This window comes from Erpetoichthys calabaricus, chromosome 11 (genome assembly GCF_900747795.2).
Source record: "Erpetoichthys calabaricus chromosome 11, fErpCal1.3, whole genome shotgun sequence".
In the NCBI taxonomy this organism is placed as follows: domain Eukaryota; kingdom Metazoa; phylum Chordata; class Cladistia; order Polypteriformes; family Polypteridae; genus Erpetoichthys; species Erpetoichthys calabaricus.
Window position 1 is genome coordinate 107,292,228 of NC_041404.2, and position 26,164 is coordinate 107,318,391.

General features: G+C 39.2%; 1 protein-coding gene across 3 annotated transcripts in view; it reads left to right on the plus strand.

The window, feature by feature from the left end:
* Positions 1 to 276: 276 nt before the first annotated feature.
* slc6a16a (solute carrier family 6 member 16a) overlaps positions 277 to 26,164 on the plus strand; it is a 40,483-nt gene continuing 14,595 nt past the window's right edge. The window contains exons 1-4 of one of the 3 annotated variants that reach the window (XM_051934146.1): positions 277 to 356; positions 25,005 to 25,258; positions 25,384 to 25,541; positions 25,706 to 25,832. In XM_051934146.1, coding sequence (XP_051790106.1) covers positions 25,030 to 25,258; positions 25,384 to 25,541; positions 25,706 to 25,832 — 514 coding nt within the window. In that variant the 5' untranslated portion in view covers positions 277 to 356; positions 25,005 to 25,029. Of the gene's footprint in view, positions 357 to 6,591; positions 6,948 to 24,958; positions 25,259 to 25,383; positions 25,542 to 25,705; positions 25,833 to 26,164 lie in introns of those variants that run through there. The other 2 variants (XM_051934145.1, XM_051934144.1) reach the window with 2 other exon arrangements.

The following is a 26,164-nucleotide window of genomic DNA, read 5'->3' on the forward strand; positions in this document are numbered from 1 at the left end:
TCATCATTATCTGTCTTGTAAATTTATGTGGGAATGAAACATTAAATGTCAGTGAAAATTTGTCTGGAGAAGCAAACCATAAGAGATTGTCATTAGCCCATCCCACCAGTCAACCAATTACAGAAGAGAGGAGGCGTGGTAAGGAGTGATTGATATACGTTCTGATGACTGAGCCACGTGGCGCTGAGACTTAGAAAAAGTGCCCTGGTTTGTAAACAGCAGAAGAGACGCAGAGTACAATAACCGTGGCTGAGAGAAGGTGGGGAAAGCTATAGGAACGAAGGTACAGTGAACATGTCCGTGATTATTGTTATTTACTACTATATACAATGATTTTAATGGCGACTCATACTAAGGTAAATGACGTTATCGACAAACGTTGCAGTTATTTCTGGTGTTTTTGTGATCCAGTTGTAAAAGTAATATGGGTTTTGCTCAGGCACTTAAACACTGATCCGTGTTTCTAAGACCAAACAGACTGTTTAACTGATATTTCATGGTGGCAAGTAATATATCTCATTTACTCAGTAGATATAACACTCGACCAATTCTAACAGCAAATTTACTGACTAGTAAAAAAATATATCGATTTTTTATATATTAATATTTACCATATAAGATATGCTTATGACTATTTAATATTAGAATATGTCTTCTGATTTTATTGTAAAGAAGGCATTTGCTTTTAAAATGAGGATCGGTGTGTGTCTCCTAGCTGTGCTCTCCTAAACTTACTCATGCTTCAAAAGGCAGGTCCGTTCTAGTGAAGTATTGGCAACCTATTTGTTTCCTAATTTATGTTTATATACCAAGTCACAAGAGAAGCGGAAATCACGGGTGGCTGTTGGCAAAGGGTGGTGCCTACACAAGAGGCACTGTTTACAGACAGAATGTCACTTGAAGGGCGCCTCTCTGTTCAGCCCATCACGTCCATGCATTTGATTGGTGATGAGCCCGTTTTTTAAGGAGCCAGGTGCGCACACCATTGCGAGTTCAACTTGAGGAGCTTGGCAGCCCGACAAACACTTTCACTGCCTGTGTAACTAAACATGGTACTGGGGATTTTCCAGTAGATCGCTGTCTATGCTGCCGCGGGATCTGAAAGGGTTTCTTCTCACCTAGTAACTAAACTAACAGGTAACAGAGTAAAGATCTTTACATTCAGAATGCTCTCTAGTCTGGTGATAATATGGGCCTGAAACCAGAGGACTACAGGCTCATAAATTCCCATGACATTCTTCTGATTGATCCTGAGTGAGTCATTTAATATATATGTGTACAGTCTGAACTTGTATGCCTATCTCAGTAAGTTGTGGTAGATATAATGGTATGTGGTTTGGTGTGATAATTTTAAAAAATTGACCTGTGCAATTTGAAGTTTGGCTTATTTTATTATTCTGTCTCCCTACTGTCTGTAGCACCACGCATTTTAAATGTGTTTACTTTGTTTCAGTTAGTAATGTTTACTTTTTACATTTTGTTTAATAAACATTTTATTTATTATTACTCTAGGTGGCAGCACTCCACAGGCTGATGCAACTTGTCAGTGCCATTAGAATAGCATAGAGTAATAGGAGAGTCACCCAAAAGAGGTTTTTATGATTTACATAGGTTAATATGCATTACAGTTTTGTTTAATTGTATTGATGGAATATAACTAAATGTCTTCTTTGCTACACATCATTTTCTATATTATATTTGTCAACTTTATCAGGTTTGTGTGAATGAGAAACAAATGCATGTGTCCCCTTCTTCAACCATTCTAATCTGGCACATGCGTCCAGTTCAGTTCTTTCGAGAAGTTTAATGATGCCATTCCATTGACTGGCTTTTAGTCTCCAGTTCAAAGTGATGGATGCATGTTTTACTTTGGGCTAAGATTCGTGACACAAAGCTTTTATTCACAGTCTATTAACAAAAGTAGAAATCTTAATACACTTATTTCAGCAGTTTTATGATCTATGAGTAGGTTTCATGAAAGTGAACATGCACACTCTTTTTCCAAAGTGTGAATTGCAAACATTTTCTGCAAAATTTAGGTTAGGTGCATAAACTTCTATCTAATAAAGTATCTATCTATCTATCTATCTATCTATCTATCTATCTATCTATCTATCTATCTATCTATCTATCTATCTATCTATCTATCTATCTATCTATCTATAAACTATTGTGAATTTCTTTGGGCAACTCTTGTGCAGTGATACGGTGATCCTTGTTTACACTCTGGGCTGTCGCTTTATAATACATGGAAAGGCATGATGCCAGCTGTTTTTTCCAACTGTACATGTGTGTGATTTACTTATGAAACTAACCCAAAATTCAAGAGAAATAATATTTTGTATGGATATTAATTTTACCACATCATGTTTACTGAATGCTATTTACTCCTATAAAGATATTAGAAAAAATATATATATTTGTCACTGTGCCTCAGTGGTTGGTGCTACCACTTCATGAACCTGGGACCTTGGCTGGTTTTACTCTTGCGTGTGACTGCAGAGTTTGTACGTTGTTGCTTTGTTTCCGTGGCTTTTCCAAATACATCCTCCAAAGATGTGCTTCATGGTTTAATTGGCAATGGTGACACTAATGTTACTATGTGAGAGTATATGAGTATTTGTGTGCTCCCTGTTAGGTCGTGCATTTTGTCTAATGGTTCCACAATTCTGAATTGAATTAAGAAGAGTTGAGGATGTTATATTGAGATTTTGTTTAACAGATGTCCCAAGTATAGTGTCCTGACCTTTTGTACATTTGTGCTTTCTTGAAAATTGATGTTCAGTCCTTTATATTTAAATGTAAGAATGCTAACATGATTTGTTTCAGACTCTATATTGAGCATTACCACCAAGATGATCCAGCTCAGGCTAGTGTGAACTACTGCTTTGAGTACGGACAAATTAACTGTGGTAAATGGGTAGAGGAAAAAGAATAGATTGACAGGAAAGCCCTGGAGATTCAGTTGAATAACATAGCACGTACCTCTGTATTGGCCATTACAATTTAATTTTATTGTCACCTTATGTTTTCAGGTCACCTGTTGACATGAGTACACAATGGGATAGTTCCCTCCTGATTGTTACCACTAGAGGGTGTACATTCCCACTTAATGCAATTGTTTACATTTATCCTCTGGCACCATCACTTTATTTATTTATTAATTAACAACTGGAAAATTTTAAAGGGTCACTCTGATTCAAGTATTGAGCTGGCAGCATTTTGTTGACATAAACCCCAAATATTTGCAGACAGAGACTGAAATGATGACCGACAATGGGAAGTCCATCTAGCCATGTCCTGAAGTGGGCTGAAACCTGTCCTGCATAGGGCACAAGTCCAGAATAATCCCTGGTCACAGTCAGCCATGCGCAAAAACCCACAATCACTCACTTGGGTCTAGTTTACACTCACCAATTACACTGAAATCATATCTTCATGATGTGGGGGAAAAACACAAACATATGAAAAACATGTAAAGACTACAGAGGCAGTGGCCACTTTATTATCAATTCAAGGAAAATAACATAGATGATATAGCCATTGTTTTGTATTTTTCTTCTGAGGTTGTTGCAGCACAGTGGCACAGATGTTAATGTAACTGCCTCTCATCTTCATCCTCATTTCAATGTATTTTGCATACAGTACATATCCCTGTAGCCTGCATGTTTTACTCTGTGTACTCAAACTTTATAACACATTGCAGAAATGGAAGTTTTAAGTTTAGTGGTGACTTTACATTGGCCCTGTAAGAGTGAGTTTAGGTGTGTGCATGAGAGTGTCCTTCAATGGACTGGTTTTCCATGCTTGTTTGGTTTCTTCCATGAGTTTGTTGCTATCAGAATGTGCAGCAGTCCTCATAAACCTTAACTGGATTAAGCAGGTTTTAGAATGGATGGTGAAGTGCAAACTGTTTGCTGGGGGTCTCTTGTAATCTATACAAGATAGAAGGGACATTCAGATGTCAATCTACTGTATGTGGCCTGCTTGGTATTCTTTAAGTGTGGGCAGGTGTTGACATTGCAGATGTATGTACATTAAAGCAATGGTTTCTTTTTTCTGGTAACTACAGTATTGAGTGGTGAGAGAAAAGAATATAGACACAAACTGAAATTTAGTTTAGCTTAAAATGCTCTAGGCTGACTAGTGGGCTGGCTTTTTGGTTGCTTCACAGCCTGTTTAGATGAGTTTTCATTTGCTGTAGGCAGGGTCATTCCACCATAACAAAGAGAGCATATATGCTGCCAGGATAGATGAGATTGGCCAGTTTTAGCAAGCCAAGTGTTTGCAGATGACATTTTCAGCATTTGATAGCCAAAAAATGTGTGGCTGGAAGCAGTTATAAGTAGCTTCAATTCTAGTGGGTTCACCTCCCAGCTCTTGAGGGGGCGAAAAAGGAACATTTTCCTATTTCTTTCCTCTTTTGCTACTGTCTTGGTAGTGAGCTGTCCTTTTTTGCTCATTTGAATGAGTTACTTTTCACTGAAAAGAAGATTACTAAATGACGGTTGACCCAAATTGTGGACTATTGGAGTATCCCTTGAATCTAAGTGCAGAAGTGACATCTAATTAAAATGAAAAACATCACTTTAGGGTCAGAGAATAGGTAAATAATAAAGTCAACATCCTAACCCGTTGAAGATCCAGTGCTCTTGTGTGACTTGACCAGGAATCACATTTGTGAATAAAGGCGGAACTGCACGTTTTGTCTATCCCACGAGGTTCCCCAAGTAGATAAACAGACTATTTATATGCATCAACTGAAAGATGTTCTAAAGTCCACTTTATGTGTTTATCACAACTGCATGCTCTTTTCTGCTTTTATTTCATAATCCTGCATTTACATTCAAGATAACAAGAAACACAACAGCATCCTTCTTTCATTAGGTCTAGCAGATAAAACACAGGCATGCAAAGTATATGGCATCCAGCTGCTATTCCCCAGCTGTGTCTCAATGTCATGCTTTGTCTTTTTCTGGTGTGCTGGCAGTGGATTACGTTTTGCTAAAGAGGTCACGTACCACACCTGGTCATGTGCCACATTCTGGTTGGATGACTGCTAGGGAGTCTAGTTTGGTTATGTGACATTTGAGGATAAACAAAAGGTCATTTTTGAAATATGTAAGATGAACATTTCATTTTTTTTAATTGGGCTTACTATGGTGCTTACTGTACTGAACAGGAGTTAAAACGTAATGAGAGTCTTGAAAGCTATGATGTATATCTCTAAAAACGGCTTGGCTTTCTGAGAATAACAGGCTTTATAAAGCAGGTGTACAGACCATGTGTCTATACATTTAAGAAGGTGGAGGTCACATACAAACACAGCAGAGTCTACAGATCTCTTTGATCTAAACAAACATGATTTAAACTGGATGGAATAAATGGCAGAGAAGTGAGTTAATGGTGGCATAGTGGTTTGCCTCACTGCCTCTTTTTCACAGCTCCAGGAGAGTGGGTCTGAATCCTGACCCAGGTGAGTCTGTGAATTTTACATATCTGAGTCAGTGAGCAAGTTTCTCGAGGATTTCCAGTTTTCTCTTACATATTATTGCATACCAGTGTGTATGTGACTGTAGATTGATGCCCCAACCCAGGATTCATTCCAGGTCTTGCTGGGCTAGGCTATGGTCTACCCACAGGAGTAAATTGCTTGAAATGAATTTAAATGAATTGGAAAAATCAAATAGATAAGTGAATGTGTGGATGGAATAAGGGAGTGTAAATAAAAAAGATAATAAAACTGATCTCCCCAAAAGCTAAATATGATTTAATTCATCTGTTGTCATTTGCTAATTTGTTGACATGAACTAAAGACGTTTTTTGTTTAATCTATTTTCTAGCAAAGTGTTTAATATTTTGGTTGTGTTACGATGCGTAATATGGATTGGTTATCAAATTAAATTGGAAGGAAGAAGGGAAGGAAGAAGAGTAGTACGAATACAGTTTTACAAACATTCTGCACAGTGACTGTTTACTCCAATTCACCTTTGCCAGAATAATATGATACTAATACCCTCTAGAGATGGGGTGCCACTTTGTCTCTGGGAACATTTTTGTGATATTCACAGAGCATCATTAGGCAGTAATTTTAGTGAGAAGATGCCTAGATTTTCTAGCGTGCAAACAGTTTTTGAATGGTGGTTTTAAAATAGTATACATAGGTTTAGATTTTAACTTTTAATTTATACAAGTATGTCCACATTTCCTTGGCTCTTTCTATATACAGTATACTGTTCTATACTTTGCTGTCCCATTGAAGCATACGTGTCACCGTGCACCAGGACTACAAAATTAATCGTCTGTCATGTGGTTTTCATGGCAGCATCCCTATAGTGCCTAGCTGACACACATTTTCCTGATATACTGAGGAAGAAGGGTCGATTGCGATTTGCGCATGCGCCTTATTAGACGCCGCTGTCATCGCAACTCCAAAAATGCAAACAATGATCTATTTAATTTTAAATATAGGTTCTGTCAGTTTTTACCAGTGGTTCCACATTCATATATGATGAAAGCTAGCAATTTAGAATTTTCTTTAAAGTATGAGGTAGAAAGTTTTAATGAGCCTCGTAAAAAATCAATGTATGTTCTATATAGGCAGTGTATATCTTCAGGAGTGACACTCAACTCACTATTAGCTACTAGCACAATAGTTCATTTTTTGTTCTTCATATGTCCCTTATAGTGCCAAGAGAAACCGATTTCATGTTGACAAGCTCGGACCCCGACTCTTCGAAGTTTATGCTGTTAATATATCCTTAGACGGGCGATTTGCATGAAGACACGCGTTACATGACAGACTTCCAGCTTGGTAGCTAACGCGCGATCAACCCGCGAGCAGGAGGGGCGCCTTGTTACTGGCGCGAAGCGCTCCGCCTCGGCTGATGCAATCTGAAAGTAGGAACTCGAATGTGAAGCTCGCGACACATGGGGACAGAAGAAAGGTGAGTTTTACGCCCAAAATGTTATCGACAGCTCGGGTTAGCAGTTGTGATGGTGGGACAATCGCGTGCCTGAACCCCTCCTCCGCAAGAAGGGTAAAAGGGACGAGTAAACAAGGAAGGCGGAGAGGCGAATATTACTGTCGTAGAAGTGGTTACCGAAGTAGAGACGCGCCCACGTGTACATGGAGATGTACCTCACACGGAGAGGCGCACGAGGGACCTGTGAACCCACAGGTTTAGTCTGTCGTGTGTGGACGGTACTTCAACACCAAGGGGCGGATCTCGCAATTCACTCCCCATTTGTTATAGTAATATAATAGTATGTTCGGTGTTGATGTTTGAGCACATGGTGATGTGGCAGGTTTTTTTTTCTAACATAATGGCTGATATTTTTTTTTTCTTTGAAGTTTATTTTATTGTATGGTTTACTAGCAGTAGTGGAGACATTAGCATCTAGTAGTGTGTTTTTACTTTAACCGTAATGTTGACATTTACTGGATTATCCAAGTTCAGTAGTTGCTGTTTTGCTTTCATTTACATCAGCGTGAGCAGTATTTGATAATCCATCCATTATCCAACCCGCTATATCCTAACTACAGGGTGTCACGGGATCTGCTGGAGCCAATCCCAGCCAACACAGGGAGCAAGGCAGGAAACAAACCCCGGGCAGGGCGCCAGCCCAACCGCAGGGCACGCCCACACACCAAGGACAATTTAGAATCGCCAATACAGTACATCTAACTTGCATGTCTTTGGACTGTGGGAGAAAACCCACGCAGACACTGGAAGAGCATGCAAACTCCGGGAAGCGAACCTGGGTCTTATTTGATAATCCTATAATCATAATTGGAGTAATAACTTGACTTGATCAGGCAAATGTGTCATATGAACTCTGCCTGAGTGCAATAATGACCTCTTTCTTCAGGGTCATGCACTGAGTTGGGGGTAGGATTTCAGCTTATAGCCTTGTGCACCTCCAGAGCTGTTCAAAATCATTTTTTTTCTCTTAAGGCTGAGCCTTAAAGTGTTTCCAAATCAAAAATGTAATTACTAATAAATTGGACTTTATATAGTGCTTTTCATACTATTTAATTTCTTGGCATCCCTTATAGTGTAATCAAAGAATGTAAGATAGCAGTGTATTTATAAAGTCCTCTACACAGAAAATAAAGATTCATTACATTGTATATTGTTTTAATCACATTTTATAAGAAGTAATATTCAAATGTTCTTTGCAAAAGACAAATATCCATCCATCCATCCATTTTCCAACCCGCTGAATCCAAACACAGGGTCACGGGGGTCTGCTGGAGCCAATCTCAGCCAACACAGGGCACAAGGCAGGAACTAATCCTGGGTAGGGTGCCAACCATATGTCTGTTTAATTTACTGTAATACTGACCCAGAGACCCTTTGACGGATGTGAGGCCTTAATAAAACACACATCTGAACCTGTAAGCGCAGGTTACTTTGAATACTTACTTATAATTACTCTGACTACTCCAAGTGTATCCAGTAAGTCGTAGCATTCTGACATTAAAATAAATAAAGCCATTTAGTTAGTTTATCATTACAATTAATTATTTCTTTACATTAGCTGTAAATTTAATGTAAAAAGCTCAACTGCTTCACTTTCATAAGGTTTTGCTGTGCTGTGACCATGACATCTTTTCTGGTGTGGTGCCAGCTGGACATTGCATTGCTGATAGGGATTATATTAAAGGGCAGCATGGTCTCATGGACAAGTGATAAGAATTTAAAGTTCAAAGCCCAAGACTGAAATTCCTTAGTTGGCTGATCACTGCAGGATGGGAAATTAGCGCACAATTTAACTTGACTATGCTTGTATTGCTAGAGGTTTTGAACTTGTGTGTAATGTTTATTAAATTAACATGTCAAATGAACATGTTTTTGGTTACAGTCCCATTTACAACAGCCCTTTTAAGATACAGGCATACACTGAGCACTCAGTTTATTATTTCATTGTGCCAAATGTGGTCATGGATCATCATAAGCAAAAATAGTGAAGGTTCAATCGTGTTACTTTCTGCATTGTTCAGTAACACACACTACGTATGTTCAGGCATTTATTTCCAAATTGTTAAAGGAGCATCATTTTAAGAACTGTGAAATGCTTATTGTAGGTCACCATGGTTCCATATCTAGGACTGAAGAACCCAGACGGAGTTCCACTTCCTTACATTTTGAGTGCAATAATCTGCAAAGATGTGCAGTTTAGATTTATTGGTGACTCCAATTTGGCCTACAGTGAGTGTGAGTGTGTATGAGTAGGCACTAAAATGAAATGACACCATGACCAGGGTTGTTTTCTGACTCACATCAAGTATTGTCTAAAAAGGCTTTGCCCCCAAATTTCAACTTGTGTTGACTCGGTTTGAGAATTGAATGGAATACCTCTGTACAGTTGATTCAATTGTTTCATTGTTTGGCCTTATTACTATGGTGGCCAGACATGCTGGTTAGGTGGATTGGCGATTCTAAATTGGCCGTAGTGTGTGCTTGGTGTGTGGGTGTGTTTGTGTGTGTCCTGCGGTGGGCTGGATTGGTTCCTGCCTTGTGCCCTGTGTTGGCTGGGATTGGCTCCAGCAGACCCCCGTGACCCTGTGTTCGGATTCAGCGGGTTGGAAAATGGATGGATGGACTATGGTGGCCCATGCCAGTAATAATTTTAAGGAAGTGTGTTTGGCATACATGTTTGGCCTTATTTTACATAGCACCCTTTACAGAACAAACAAGGTGTTTTGCAAAGCAACAACAATTCATAGTAACTAGGTAAGCAAAATCACTAAAAACATTACAAATGATAAAGAATCAACTATTATAGCGCTTATCAAACAATCCCAAGCCAATAGCATAAGTAAATTGGCATTATGAGTTAACAATACAGTATAGTGAAATCACAGTAGTCAGTCAGTCAGTCATTTTCCAACCCGCTATATCCTAACACAGGGTCACAAGGGTCTGCTGTAGCCAATCCCAGCCAACACAGGGCACAAGGCAGGAACAAATCCCGGGCAGGGCGCCAGCCCACCGCAGAATCACAGTAGTTAATACTGGTAACATGTAGATCAGTAAAATGCAAATGAGAAAAGCCTCCTCTGCATGCAAGCACATAGACCTTCCCAAAAAGACTCAGTTTCCTAAGGTGAGAGTGACAAAGTTAAATGACTCAGTTTCCTAAGGTGAGAGTGACAAAGTTAAATGAGCATTCATCAAGAGTTGCACAGAGAAGTTTGGAACAGTGAGATGGCCGTTATTTTGGGTATTGTGGCAGACTTGTTGGTGTGAAGAAAGGGTGTTTAGATTAATAGCATTGTAAATTAGCATCAGATACTTGAAAATAATACAAAATCATACCATAAGCATGTATAGTACTGCTTATTTGAGCTGGCTGAGGCATGAAATGTTCAATGTGCTGCACAAGTCTAGCAATGGCATTTTAAAACTGTTGTAATTTGTTGATACAGCACGAAGGATCATTGAATCATAAATTCCAATAGTCCAGTTGATAGGTGATAAAGACTAGTTGCATAATTTTTGCAATCATTTAATTGGTATCAATCAATCAATATAAGTTCTTAACATTTGGTAAACTGTTCTGGTTATGTATGCACATTAAGCAGAGAAAGATGGTGCTTCGTAGGAAGGCTGATTGGGGGGGGGGGTGAAGGTGAGTCACAGTGTGTGTTTTAGTTTGTCACTGTCTGTGCAAGCCCCTTGCTCTCTCTCAGTTGTATAAAATTTAATTATGAATGTTTTTCTGTCTTCAGGACCTCCATGGTGATGACTGGTAGTCAATTGCAATAGGCTTTTGTTGATTTGTGTCTTTTTTTTAGCTCATCAAGACTTTTCTGCTAAAATATTATCCAAAAAATTCCCAACACCTACATGGTAATTATTTAGATGGTCATCTAGATCAGGGGTCCCCAACCCCCGGTCCGCGGCCCACTACCGGTCTGCAGCCATCTGACAGCCGGGCCGCGAGAGAACTGCCGGCAACGGCGACTCACTCAGACTTTTCAGAACGCTTGGCGGGCGGGGCTTTGCAGCGGTGCAGAAAGGAGAGAGACCGAGGTGAGAGACTATTACAACAAAGTATTTTTATGGTCCCGACAGTTTCCCCATATGACATGAGTCTATAGAAATCACGTTACTACGAAGTACATTCAACAAATGCTTTCATTACAACGAAGTGACCTTGAAATGCTTGAACGAATCATCCACAGAGCAGTTAGATCTGTGGTCGCAGCTCAGTTGTGCACGTTTGCACAACGATCCCCAAAACAGAAACATTGTAAAAAATCTCTTTCTTCGAACTTTCCTCGTACTGTTTTTTTTTTTGCTGTTTTTGTTGTCTGTGGTTTTCATTGATTCCTTTTGCTTATTGCTTGTCAACATTTGAAAAACATCCATTGGAATTTAACTCATTGTCACCCTCCTATAGAAACGGCACACACGAAAAAAAAGATTGCAGTGTTAATGTTTGTGTTGTGCAATCTGTTGGATTGTCAAATGTAAAGCATATGTCTTTGTTATATGCAAAAAAAGAAGAAAAATCTCAGATTGCAAACATATGCGAACTGCTTAATAACTTTAATAATAATAGAAATGTTATGTAAATTGTGTATAAAACTGCCCCCACCCGACCGGTCCGTGGAAAAATTTGCATCTAATAAAGTGGTCCTTGCTGTCAAAAAGGTTGGGGACCACTGATCTAGATCACTATCTGTTATCTATTCAGCATTCTACCCATGAGAGAGTTTGCTGAAGACCAATTCTGTTACCATAATTTAGTCTATCTACTAAGCCAGTGCAGCAAGTGCTCATTAATTTTCAGTGCGTGCCATTCACTCTTAAGTCAACCATTGGGTGCTGCTGAAAACTATGGAATGTATTATGAACTAAGTTTCTATCCCCATTTTAATTGGTTGTAAAAATAATGGATAGAGCCTTTACTTTTTTTTTTTTTTCCATCACAATTGTATGATAGTTGCTGGCAGGAGGCAATAGAGCATGGTAAAATAAGCGAATAGCATGGCACTATGATGGCTTGCACAAAGAAAGATGTGCAGGAGTCACTAAGAAGGTTTTGAAAGCTATTGGGGGAAAATGACTAAACTGCTACCACAAAGAATCCATATTACTAACCGAGAATGGTAAACCGGATGGACGCAGGGACATCCGGCCATGGGCCGTAGCCGCAAAAGACGTACTGCGCAAGCGCCCCCACAAAACCCCCCTTCCAAGCAACAGAAACTGGATGCAAAGCAACTTAAAATAAGAAATGAGGCGCCCATAGCACACAGAAAAAAGGAGTCAGACGCGAAACAGAACACACACAAAGAAGAGAATTGAGACCCACGACACACAAATGAGGCAACGCCCCCTAGCACAAAAAAAAAAAAGAAGTCAGACGCGAGCGCCACACAAACCCATTGGACACAAAACGGGACAGACTACGGACATAGCACACGAAACATACACAAAAAGCAGGATTCGGACCCACGACCACACTAACATAAATAAGAAATGAGACACAAAGCACCATTACTAAACGAACCGTCCGTATTAAATATACGTCATCTGAACACATTCAAATTATGCAGCATAGGTCGATCTCATTACACTGATGCACTATTAACTGAACAGTGAGTGCGATCCTCCTTATTACTTATCCATATTTATAACGCTGAAGAACAAACAAGTCATGAATTCACGCTCACGGGTACAAAACGATACGGCTCGAGTGACGGGACCAAACACACGAACCCGCATGAAAAAAAAAATACATGTCGGTCGACTAACCGACATACAAAAACGGGCAAGGCTCAATACAAACAATGACCGCCGTAAACTGCAACGGGCTTCTCACACAGCACAGGCAAATCGATTACAGCTCCAGAATAGCACGTCCCAATTCCTGCACATACAACGAAGCGCCTCTCAAACGGCACAGACAAAACATTCACGTGAAGAACATCAACGACAGACACCTGCTAAACGCTTGCGCCAGTTAGCTGACAACGCGTTCAATAATGAGTCCACTATTCATGAAAATTCATTGGGATTAATGAATGTCATTTGCAATCATTGTCATTCACTTAACTTCCCTGAAGAAACAACTGGCAATACAAGTAATGAATTTACACATTATTGTCAAAAGGGTCACATTTGACTGCCTCCTTTACATTCATATCCTGCATATCTACAGAAGCTTCTAACTGACGAAGTACCTGAAAGTAAAAACTTTATGAACTGCATTACATCCTACAATAGTTCATTTGCTTTTGCATCTAATGGCATCCACTCACTTACTCAACACCATTGATAAACTTCTACAAACGTTGATGATTAATAATATTCCCTTTGGAGGAAAGGTACTTTTATTAGGAGGAGATTTTACACAGTGCTTAGCAATTGTTCCACATGCCATGCGCTCAGCTATTCTTCAATCCACCTTAAAATACGCAGACAATTGGCATTGCTTTCAAAAGAGTTACGGAGATATTTGGAACAACAATCTCATTACACCAAATACCCCTTTTAACACAACAAACTATATTATGTCCAGAAAATATTAATGTTGATCACATTAATAACCAGGTCATTTCATTACTTCCTGGAGTGGCACAGCTCTTTCTAAGCTCTGACAAAGTTGACTCTGATGACGACAATGACCATCTTAATTTCCCCTTAGAATATTTGAACACTATTAACCCAGCCGGATTACCACAACACAATCTTAGCCTTAAAAATGGAACAATAATCATGCTATTAAGAAACCTTAACACTAAACAGGGTTTATGCAATGGTACACGTTTAGTCGTCAACACCATGCCACACAATGTTATTAAAGCAAAACTTCTTACAGAATCACATGCTAACAATACTGTTCTAATTCCTACAATTACCTTACAACTTCTGACCTGGAATTACCTTTTACACTTAAACGGCGACAGTTCCCCACTAGACCTGCCTTGACCATGACCATCAACAAATCACAAGGACAAACCATAGACAAAGTTAGCATCTACCTCTCTGAGCCCCTTTTTGGACATGGACAACTTTATTTGCTTCCTATATGCGTCATCTACACCTTCACACTATGCTATATCTCATTCATACATCACGCTCTTTGTAAATTCACAACACCAGGGGTTGGTGAGCGAAGCGAGCAGGGGGCGGAGCCCCCTAGTACTTCATAAGACAACTTGTGGCAGAAGAATAAGTGATAAGTTGTTCACCAAGTAAAATGGCTACTGAAGGGCAAGGAGGACAGTAAAGAAACTTTACTTCAAGGTGATCTCTTCTGGCACTAGTGAAACCTGGCTACAGTGAGACATTCACAGTAAATACCACTACTATCTTTTTTACAACAGAGATACTAAAACACATTACAGTACTTAAATTTCTCATTCCAAAATAAATGACCTTCGGGAAGCTTTGACGACTAACTAGTGCAATAACAGTGCTTGATTTCATCACAACAGAAATTTATAACTGAAGATTTAAAAAGTGAGTGTGTGACCTGGATGACTGGATAACTACAAAGACACTATGTTACCACACAATTAATTTTAGAATGCTGTGACAATTATCATTTGTAAAGATAGGCGAAACATGTTTCATTAATTATTCTCCTGAAAAAATCCTTGTGGTGTTTCCTGCTCATTCATTACTTTATCACAACACTTTCCCTACTACTCTTCTTCCTCTCCTATAAATGAAACAAGGCATCTTGTCAACTCCACAGCTTTCTGGGATGTTTTCTGGTGTGCCAGCAGGAGTTGTGGCAGTTTAGAAGTAATTAGTGTATTTGTACAATTCCTGAAACTCATTAAAAATTAATTGAATACAGAGAACAGGTCTTCGCTTCACTTGTGCCCATTTTCTTCATGGAATGGGAAATGATAAAAGCAGCACTTGTACTAACTGAGCCTGATTCAAATAGACTCTGTCAGGTTCTTTTGTGACAGAGAAGACCTTTCTGTACAAGATTTTCAAGTGACCATTAACAGCAGCAAGCTAAAGCGACAAGAGGTGGTGTTCTTAGGCTAAATATATAACTTGGATTGTGTACGCTTCAGCTGTTTTATGGGAGGCCCTCTAGCATGGAAAAGATGATCATATTTCTGAACGTGATTCATTACCGAAACACCTTGCCACTTCTGAACTAGCCTGGGTCAGAAAAGCCAGAGGGGCATATGAGCAGGTCAGACCTGTTCCACAAAACATGCTGTTAACTCTCTCAATAAATACAATTTCAAGTAAATAGTGCAGTTTTTCTTTCCCTTTTTGGTCCACCTCCCTTTGAACACCTATCATTATAAATGGGGTTTGAGGCTGGACAAAAGTCACTTATGCAGCATGAATTAGCCCCTTCCTCCCAGTTCTTTGTACTGATATTATTAATTTTTTTTGTATAAAAATTAAGTTAATTGAAACATTTCTCTTGCATTTGTCTTAGTGCACAGGATGCAGAAGAGAGGCAACAAGCACAGGTTCAAAAACAAAGTCTATTTAGAGGGATTAAAGTGATGCAGGCCTGATATTTGAGTCTGTTTCAGCAAACTCTTTTTCTACCAATGGTGGATGACAGTATGACTTTTGGCAGTGCCTGTAGATTGAGCAAGTGCTGGAAATTAGTCTCCAAAGCCATGCCATCCCAGTGTTTTAGGACACATTTTCTGATAAAGGTAGTTCAGCCTAGTCTGGATTTATGACATTATGAAATTTGTTGCATACAAGGATAATTGGAATCATTTTTTATAATTTATTTCTTATTGCAGCGAGTCACATTATCTTCTTACTCTCATATTAGGGTTTGCAGAATCTGTGCCAGCAGCATGGGACATAAAACATGGACCAGCCTTACTTGGAACACTACTTTATCACAGGGTTTATTCAGAGCTCATCAGTTCTTACATTTTCATTTTGAAGTTGGTCGCAACCTTTACAGATCCAGTGAGTGACCTTCGTAATAATCTCTGAATTCCTGCGTCATTAACAATGGAGATGGGTCATTATGTTTGAAAATAGGTTTTTAGTGTAGTATTAGATGGGAATAAATCATGTCACATTTTATTCATCATGCAAAATTAGTTTGTGCTTCAGATTGCAAAGTCCTTGCCATGCAGCATCTATATAATGTATTCACCCCTTACTTGGATGGCGTCACAATTTATAGTGCTACGATTCAAGCCTATGCTTTTACAATGCCTCACTGTGATCGTGACTGTTCTTCTTATCTTTCAGAGTCTGAAATTTTTTTTCTTTCCCTTTTTAGTTTTATTTCTTCTTATAGTAGGGCTATACCAAATGCCTACACTAGGTTTTCACTATTCATCCAATTACAATATTCAATTTCCAGGGAGGCTAGAATACAAGTTAAGAGTATTATATTAATTAAAATGGGAGCACTTGCTGACAGTACTATGTATTTAATGAAATATAATTTTTCTGAAATTCTAGCTGGTATTAATAGTACAGTATATTGACACCAACTTAAACTCTGTATACACTATAAACAAAACTGAAAACTTGAAGATTTCAAAAATGTGTTTTTAATTCAAAGACATTAATCATAACTCAACAGTCATGCAGTTTAAATTTGGAGATACTAGAGTTTCTAGCTTCTACTGAGTAAAACAAGTCTATATTCCACTTCAGAAATATCAGCTATTCACCTTGGTCTGGAAGAAGACTAGCTCTTCTCGCTGAATAATCTTTCACTTGCTGCACTTGTAGCTGGTGTTCCCAACCATTCTTTGGCTGCTCCAGAGAGTAAAGGAAATCTGAATTGTCTTGCCTTTCCACCAAGAAAAGGGATTACTGCTATGCTTTAAACAGCTCTCTAAAAGTACAGGTTGAATAATGTAGCTCCAATGATGACAATGCTGATCTGTGGAGGTTTGTGTTTTTTAAATATCTAAACAATCCCAGCACAACCAAACTCCTACAGTTTGTTTTTTTTTGTAGGAGGTTCTGTTGTCACATTTTCATTTTCTTTATTGCTATTGATGACTGCACATGCCTAAGTCTCTTCCACAGCTGGTGAGACATGTTGCTTCACTTTAGCTAATGTAACTTTTGAAGTGAAACATTTTACTTTAAAAAGTGGGCCAAGTACAGTTCAATGTATAATGGATTTGCTTCAATATCCTGGAACCTTTTAATATACAGACTTGAAAAGTTCCTATACAATTTTTTTTTATTCAATCACTACTTGTAATGGACTGCTGATTTATCCCCCCACCCCCAATACTAAGTGAGGGATGTACATGCTGGAATAACAATACAAACTGAAGTTGTTTCACTAGAAATATCTAGTTAATTCTTCAAATGGTTGCAAGACAGTTGAAATGATTTGCATTAACTGCCACTGTGGCTGAGTAAATGAAGTTAAATTCTTACTTGAACTTTCCTCACTCATAAAGAATAATTCCATGTTTCAGTTCTAATCTTTCAAGCATGTATTTTCATGCATGAAATGTGAAGAATAATTTCTTGTGTCAACATCTTGCATCAGTTCATGCTCAGGTAATTTGAGTGCAATTTACTTTCTCGTATAGGGAAAGTACTGTAATTGTCCAAAGATTCGATGTCAAGATTTTAATGAATCTCGACATTTTAGACCACCCTGAGTCTGAAAATACCATTTTTGGAATTGTGTGTGTGCGTGTGTGTATATGTGTATGTAAACACAATAACTTGAGTACACTTTCACTTAGGTCAACCAAATTTTGCATACAAGTATTAGGTACACAACATTGATTTCTATCAACTTTTGGGCTATTTCCGTTAACCAGAAGTGGTAACTTTACCTTTTATTTTATTTCATGCAGTCTGACCATAGCACTTGTGGAATGTTTGAAATGACCAATGTTTTATCTTGCTATGGCAATGAGATTTTTCATAGAATTCAGAATGAAAGGATTCACAAATACAAAGCTGAAGAGTGTAAACAAAGCAGCCTGGAGTATCTTAATTTGCAACTCACGTTGTTTTTAGCATTGTCTCTGATAAACACAATAATTCAATCTTGTATTTGCCATTGTTCTGTCATTACAAAAACTATTTCTGCAAGTACTTTAGCAGTAATTGCAAGTTGTCTTTTGAAATCATAATTGATCTACTTGTAGTATGCAGCTCATAAAGGAATGTGTGCTGTATTGAGATGTCCACTTGTCTCTTGTGAATAAATCATGTAAATGCATTTTAACCTTTTCACAAACATTTTCATACATATCTGGAATAGTTTTTTTCAGCAGAATATTTGCAAAATGGTACCTTGAGGCCGGGCTCAAACAGCGATTAAATTTCTAAAACCCACATCCTCAACTATTGAAATAGGCTGTGCATCTATGTATATATTCTGAGCTATTGCTTCATGAACCTTTGAAGCTTCTGGGCTGCTGATCTCCCACACCTTGATTGCCTTTACTACGTCAAACAACATAAGTTGTTGCGTTTTATTTTATTTATTTATTTTTTAAGAAATGTGTACTACCAGGCTCACCGTTCCCATTGTTGTTCGAGATGAGACGTATTGACTTGCAGAGCCACAGCACCATAAGTCACCACAGGTCTACAGTATGCCAGCAGTTTCAGGGCAGAAGTAACATCACTTCATGTCTAAACCAGTATTTTTCTAGTAAATCTTTATAGGTCGTCACATATCAAATTGATTGACACATTAATCACACCAAACCCTAAACTTAACAAAAATAACCCCTAACATTAACAAACCCCTACCCCATAAGCTTTAAGAATTAATCTTCTTCTTCTTTCGGCTGCACCCGTTAGGGGTTGCCACAGCGGATCATCTTCTTCCATATCTTTCTGTCCTCTGCATCTTGCTCTGTTACACCCATCACTTGCATGTCCTCTCTCACCATATCCATAAACCTTCGCTTAGGCCTTCCTCTTTTCCTCTTCCCTGGCAGCTCTATCCTTAGCATCCTTCTCACAATATACCCAGCATCTCTCCTCTGCACATGTCCAAACCAACGCAATCTTGCCTCTCTGACTTTGTCTCCCAACCGTCCAACTTGAGCTGACCCTCTAATGTACTCATTTCTAATCCTATCCATCCTCGTCACACCAAGTGCAAATCTTAGCATCTTTAACTCTGCTACCTCCAGCTCTGTCTCCTGCTTTCTGGTCAGTTGCCACCGTCTCCAACCCATATAACAAAGCTGGTCTCACTACCGTCGTGTAGACCTTCCCTTTCACTCTTGCTGATACCTGTCTGTCACAAATCACTCCTGACACTCTTCTCCACCCATTCCACCCTGCCTACACCTCTCGTCCACAATCCCCATTACTCTGCACTGTTGATCCCAAGTATTTAAACTCATCCACCTTCGCCAACTCTACTCTCTGCATCCTCACCATTCCACTGACCTCCCTCTCATTTACACACATGTATTCTGTCTTGTTCCTACTGACCTTCATACCTCTCCTCTCTAGAACATATCTCCACCTCTCCAGTGTCTCCTCAACCTGATCGCTACTATCACTACAGATCACAATGTTATCAGCAAACATCATAGTCCACGGGGACTCCTGTCTAATCTCGTCTATCAACCTGTCCATCACCATTGCAAATAAGAAAGGGCTCAGAGCCGATCCCTGATGTAATCCCACCTCCAACTTGAAAGCATCCGTCACTTCTACCGCAGATCTCACCACTGTCACACTTCCCTCTTACATATCCTGTACAACTCTTATGTACTTCTGTGCCACTCCCGACTTCCTCATACAATACCACAATTCCTCACCCTGTCATATGCTTTCTCCAGGTCCACAAAGACGCAATGCAACTCCTTCTGGCCTTCTCTAAACTTCTCCATCAATATCCTCAGAGCAAACGTTGCATCTGTGGTGCTCTTTCTTGGCATGAAACCATACTGCTGCTCACTAGTCATCACCTCACTTCTTAACCTAGCTTCCACTACTCTTTCCCATAACTTCATGCTGTGGCTCATCAATTTTATTTCCCTGTAGTTACTGCAGTCCTGCACATCCCCCTTATTCTTAAATATCGGCACCAATACACTTCTTCTCCACTCCTCAGGCATCCTCTCACTTTCTTTATTTTCCTCCTCTCCTTCTGCCTCTGGACACGTCTTCCCCCCTGTTCTTATCCTTCTCCTTCTTCGGCCAACAGTAACCCAATTTCTGCCAGTACCCTGTTGGCTAACAGTACTGGTGGCGGTCATTGTTAACCCGGGGCTCGACCGATCCGGTATGGAAATTTGTATTGTTGTCTGCATATTGATTTGGCAAAATTTTACACCGGATGCCCTTCCTGACGTAACCCTCCCCATTTACCCGGGCATGGGACCGGCACGAAGGAACACACTGGTTTGTGCATCCTGTTAATATGGTTAGCATTTAGGATAAATGGTTAAGTTCCATCCTATCCCTGCAGGTCTAAAACCGTTAGCCTAGACCTGAGGTGACATATGATGCTGTGGCTCTGCAGTTGAATATACCGACTGTTCCTGTTTAATTATGTTCATTTCTACTGGATACTTGGATTTAAGATGGTTTAAAAGGACTGATGTTGCAAACGGATGCTGCGAGATATGTGAAAATATCTGCGAGATCTGTATGTACAGGCAAAAAAAAAACTAAAAGATTCTGAAACTTCGTAGCATCACGCACTAAATGGTTTTACCATAAACCAACCAGGGAGCGCAACTGTGTCTGCAGTTGGGTTGTCTGCACTTGAGTATGCGTGTGCTTTCAGAGAACACCCTGAACATGTCTCATGGCTGCTAATGATCATTGATGGTCAGAAGATCATTGATCGTGATGCATGGCTTCTGTGAGCGTTGGATTCGGACCTAGGCCTCGAGTCAGCTCAGGGAGTGGGGGCATAGAGTTGAGTGCGGGTAGCCTTAAACCCCAGGTGAGTAGACGGAGGAGGAGGAGGAGCCTAGCAGCAAATGTGAGCAGGCAAAGGTGCAAAACTGCTGGAACCATCTGTTGCTTCAGATCATCTGAGCAACATGTCAGAAGCAGTTTTGTCAATGGCAATGGTCCTTTAAATGACCATCCCCTAACAATTGGCATAAAGAGGCTAATTCCGTTTCTGTTTTTTCAGTCTCTGAAGGTTTACAGTATTTGGCTAAATATGAATTAAAATAGAATATTCAGTACAGATCTACTCTTTAGTCATCCTGGTGTGTATTTGAAGTAGGGTTTGTCATAATAAAATAGTACTACCAATGTTACCCGGATTCACCTAGGAAGTTTCGTAAGACAAGGGATACACGTGACATACTTGTTTGGTCTGTATTCCTGCTGGGCACGTGTTGTGTATGGTTGTGCAAGTTCATATTAAAAGAAGACATTTTACAAAAACGTTTTTCTGGTGACTCATTATTGTTGCCTAAACACACAACATATTACAGGCATTAGTTATAATGCAATCAGGTGTGTCAGAAGTACTATGTAAGTAGCTAAGTGCTTTTCAATATATAATTGTTGTGTTTTACAGCAAAGTCAGATATCATTGGCAGGCAGTGTGTTTGTTGTGGTTAAGGCTTTGGACTTCAAACCTTGAGGTAGAGGGTTCAAATTCTGCTACTAACACGTGTGACCATGAGCGAGTCACTTCACCTACCTTTGGTTCAATTGGAAAAACAAAAGAAATCTCACCGATTGTATTTCAAATATTGTAAGTCACCTTGGATAAAGGCTTCAGTCAAATAATATCATTAGGCCACTGGAGCTGATACTCTTGAACATGCTATATACAGTTGTCCATGAGTAAAATATCCCAGCATTATATAAATTCCTGCTTTTCTTAGTGACTTGACTTTTGTCGATGGTCATTACAAAACAGTTTTACAGGAAAGTGTATTATTCTGAATTGAAACAGGTTATCAGTTGGCATATTATGAAAGGTGAGTGTATATTATCATTATTTGATTATATATGCAAAGCAGTGCTTGAAGTGGATATATATTAGTGCAGTTACCCTATGTGTTGCTCTTCAAAGTAATACAATCAGTGTAAGGAAGGAGCATTGAGCAGTAGCTTCAAGTGTCATGACACAATTTCTGCAGCTTCCCCATTAAAAATTCAAGGGCCACTATTTAAAATTGTCACCGGAGTATTTAGGCAACACCATGATTGAAGATTTCGGGGAGGTTTCTCCCTTTATTTAAGTGACACATTTACAGAGTGGTTGGGGGGGAGGGGGCAGACCCCCCCAGTAGTTTTCAGTGGCACAACAGGACACTGGAGTTCGACAGAATGGAACCAAGATGGGAGCCAGTATGCATCTAAGAGTGCTGGTGGTCCACTGCAGAAAAAACAGTGCTTGCTAACCATTGAGCTTTGCACATTCTTAGAGCTTCATCCAACTTTCTCTCTTCACTTTACAGCATAATTACATCTTTTTTTTTTTTTCTGTCCTCGGGCCTCAGTTATAAATTTTTTCAGTGGATTGAGTGTGAAAATGTGCATACGCCAAAAAAGATTGAAACATTTATGCAAAAAAATCTAATTTATAAATTCTGCCATATGCATATTTATATGCAACTTCTGCAACTTACTCATTATAAATCAATCACCTTGTAAATGTGCATTCGTGAACACACCTCCTTGCCAATCAGCCTCCTACATAAACAATCACGATGCTGTAAAAGTTTATTGGCTGGTACAGCACTCTTCCTCCTGACTTGTTGGGACGCTGTTACCAGTGTTCAAGAGCATCCGGCAGCGCTCTACAAATGAGTGCACAAGATCACACGCAACATTATAGCACCTCTCGGGGAAGGTGTAAAGTGCCAGCATCATAGCAGGTAGACTGTGTTAACTGGAACATGTAATGCCACAAATACTGACGCAACTAATCGTATAGAACATTTGGAAAACTGAGGTCTGGCAAAGCTAGTTTGCCTCGGAATAAATTAATCCCACTTTACCCAGGTCACAGAGATATGTTTGTCAGCCTCATCTTGGCATCACAGATGACTTTTATATTAATGGAATGTAACTGTTTATAGTTAACAAAAGCTGATTTATTTTTCACTAGATGCCCTTATTGCAATAAGAGTGCAGTACTATGATCCGATTAAGTTAAGACAACTAGACATGACTGCAAAATACCTTTTTTATGTTGGCAAAAATATTTTGTGTTTAATGTATATATCCCCACACCATATGAAAACTGGATGTAGTGCCTCCTCCAGTCAGCTAATGACTTTCAGCACATCAGGCATGATGGAGTGAAGCTTGGCTGAGATATTCCTGACCTATCGGTCAGCTCCCTTATAAGTGACAACATGTAGTCAAAATAAACTAATAACCAAAATGTTTTTCAGTGAAAATAGGCAGCATTGGCTATTGTAAAAGGAAACTAAAATGCAGTCTGTACATAATAATCAACACTTTTCATGTGTTTTTTTTTGTCTTATTATAATTCATATCACCTAGTTATTATAACATTATAGTAATGAGAGTGAGTTGCCATTTAGCTGGTGTAGCTATATTTACCTAGTCAAGGTATCAAGGGTGTTGTCATTTTCCAGTTTTTCTGAAATGTGTACACATCGGTCAGAGTTGCCATAAATATGTGCATGTTCCCCTGTCAATTTAATCCCAATGTTTGTGTGAGAAGTTGTGTACGCACAATTCAAGCCTTTTTGTGTGTATATAAGCTTTATAAACAAGAATGCTTTATAAATGAGGATCCAGAACATTGCCCCGTCTTCAGTCATCTGTCCACCCGTTGGCTAGTGGTGCTGTTTGTGTGGCCTGTTGATCGCTTCAGCTCCATTCATCTTGTTCATAAAGCACACTGTCAGAACAGTGTAGGAAATTAATGTAATTAATAATAATAAATATTGACAAGTAAAACCTTATCAACAGTTTAAAAAAAAAAAAAAGTGTCGGATGGTTTTCTTTTTTCTATAATGGTCACAAAATTTCAATCAAATCATTTTTTTTTCTTTTGTAGGGAAGGTTTTACCTCTAAACATTAATATATGAAAATGTCCTTTCTTAGAGGACTTTGTTTGGGTTTTTCTGAGTGAGTGAGTGAGTGAGCCAACTTTGCATTTTCTTTATTGAGCTTCTGTGAAAAACAATGTCCCCCTATCTATGTAGTTCCTTACTTCCAGCATAGGCACTGCCTGTGTTGAGTTTGTCTACACTCCTTGTGTCTGCTTGACTCTGGTTTTCCACTTCACCATACCTGTGCCACCAGAACGGGGGAGGCGAGTGTTAACATCCTGGCTTTTTTGCTTGTGTGTGTGTGTGTGTGTGGCTTGGCCTGAAGTGCACTTTCTTTTGAGCAGAGGGTAGTATTCTCATCCTAACCTACTGGAAAAAAGACAATACCATGAACAAGAGTAGTTTAGGTCTTCTGCAGGGTTTTATTTATGAAAATGGGGAAATATTAGACTGGTTAAGGGTATACATTTTGCTCATTGTTTACAAATCTATCTAACATGTTTAAGTTATTTTAGTTACTGCAATAAATATTCATTTGTCGTAGCAAAATGAAGCACTTGACATGCTTAAAGGATATGTTCTTGGAAAGGTGTTCAGCACTTACATACAGTATGTTCATTGTTTACATAATTTTATAATATAGTTGCTTTGGACAAATTTATTTTCATGTTTCAGTTAATGTAGTTTTTAATAACCCCAGATCCAGTTTAAACTACTCCTGGTCAAAGGTTTCAGGCTCAGGAATTTTTAACTCCCGTATGAAACGTGTTTTCTTTTAATTAAAATCAATATATTGCTTATGTTCTAACAATTTCTTTTAATAAAAAAGAAAATCACTTTCTTTTATGATCAATACAGGGCTACTTTTTTCATTGTCATTTGGAAGGCAAAGAGCTGTGCATAGATTATATGAGGGCAGTGCTGAAAGACCTCGCGTTTTGGTCTTCAGATTTAATCAAACATATGTTTTGAAAAATTATTCATTAATGTGTATTCCTCTTTGATTTAACTAACAGATACCTTTAAGCCTAATATACCTGACATGATCCTTTTAACATTGAGGTGGCCCTGATTGATTTGAAGTCTGATGGAGAAGAGCCGGTGCCCAGTGGAGGAGGGGGATGGGCTGGGCTTGGCAGAATCCAGCACTGGCTTGATAGCTGACACATCAGATGGCACATTGCCTGTATATGATGCTCCAAGCACCCGGCCAACATGGGGAAACAAAATGCAGTACATCCTTGCACAGGTTGGCTTCTCGGTTGGACTTGGCAACGTTTGGCGTTTTCCGTACCTGTGCCATCAGAACGGGGGAGGTGAGTGTTAACATCCCGGCTTTTTTACTTATAAGACAATAGCCTACCTGGAGATGGATGCATGATACACTAGTAGCTGACTTGTGTTTGCTGTTTCACTCTCACTGGTGCCCCTCTTTCCCCAGGAGCTTTCTTGTTGCTGTACTTCTTGCTGTTGGTCATCATTGGAATCCCATTGTTTTTCCTTGAGCTGGCAGCGGGTCAGAGCATTCGTCAGGGCAGCATTGGTGTATGGAAACATATAAGCCCCCGCTTGGCAGGCATCGGATTTGCAAGCTGTGTGGTAAATTGAGCATATTTTGCCCCTTACTACAGTGTAGCCTATGAAGAATATTAGGCCACCTTCCTCTGAAGAGAAAATTTGATGCTTGTCCTGTTTTATTAAGAAACATTTCCTCTAATTATCAAGTGGCTGACAAGTAAACCCACTCATCTTTTCTGTTCCAGGTGTGCTCCTTCGTGGCACTCTACTATAATGTTATTATTGCCTGGAGCCTCTTCTACTTGGGAAACTCCTTCCAGTACTCTCTGCCTTGGGAGTCTTGCCCAAGTATGGCCAACAGCAGTAATCTGGGTAAGTGAAACTCAAAACACAGTTGTGCTCACTTACAACTCCATGTATACTGAGACACTTGCATACCTTTGAACTTATTTACACAAACAACTGTTACCACTCTTGCATATTTGTTCCCTTCATTGTTCATGCTTGCACTCCATCTCACACTTAGACATGTGAGTTGTCTTATTCATGCACAAACATCATTGCTTACTTACCTAAGAATATTTCTGAATAGAAGAGACTATTTAGCTCAACACATGTCTATCTCAAATTACCTAATTCACATTTTGGAGACCTTAGAATTCTATCTTCACTCATACTTGCACACAGGCAGGCTTACCATATTT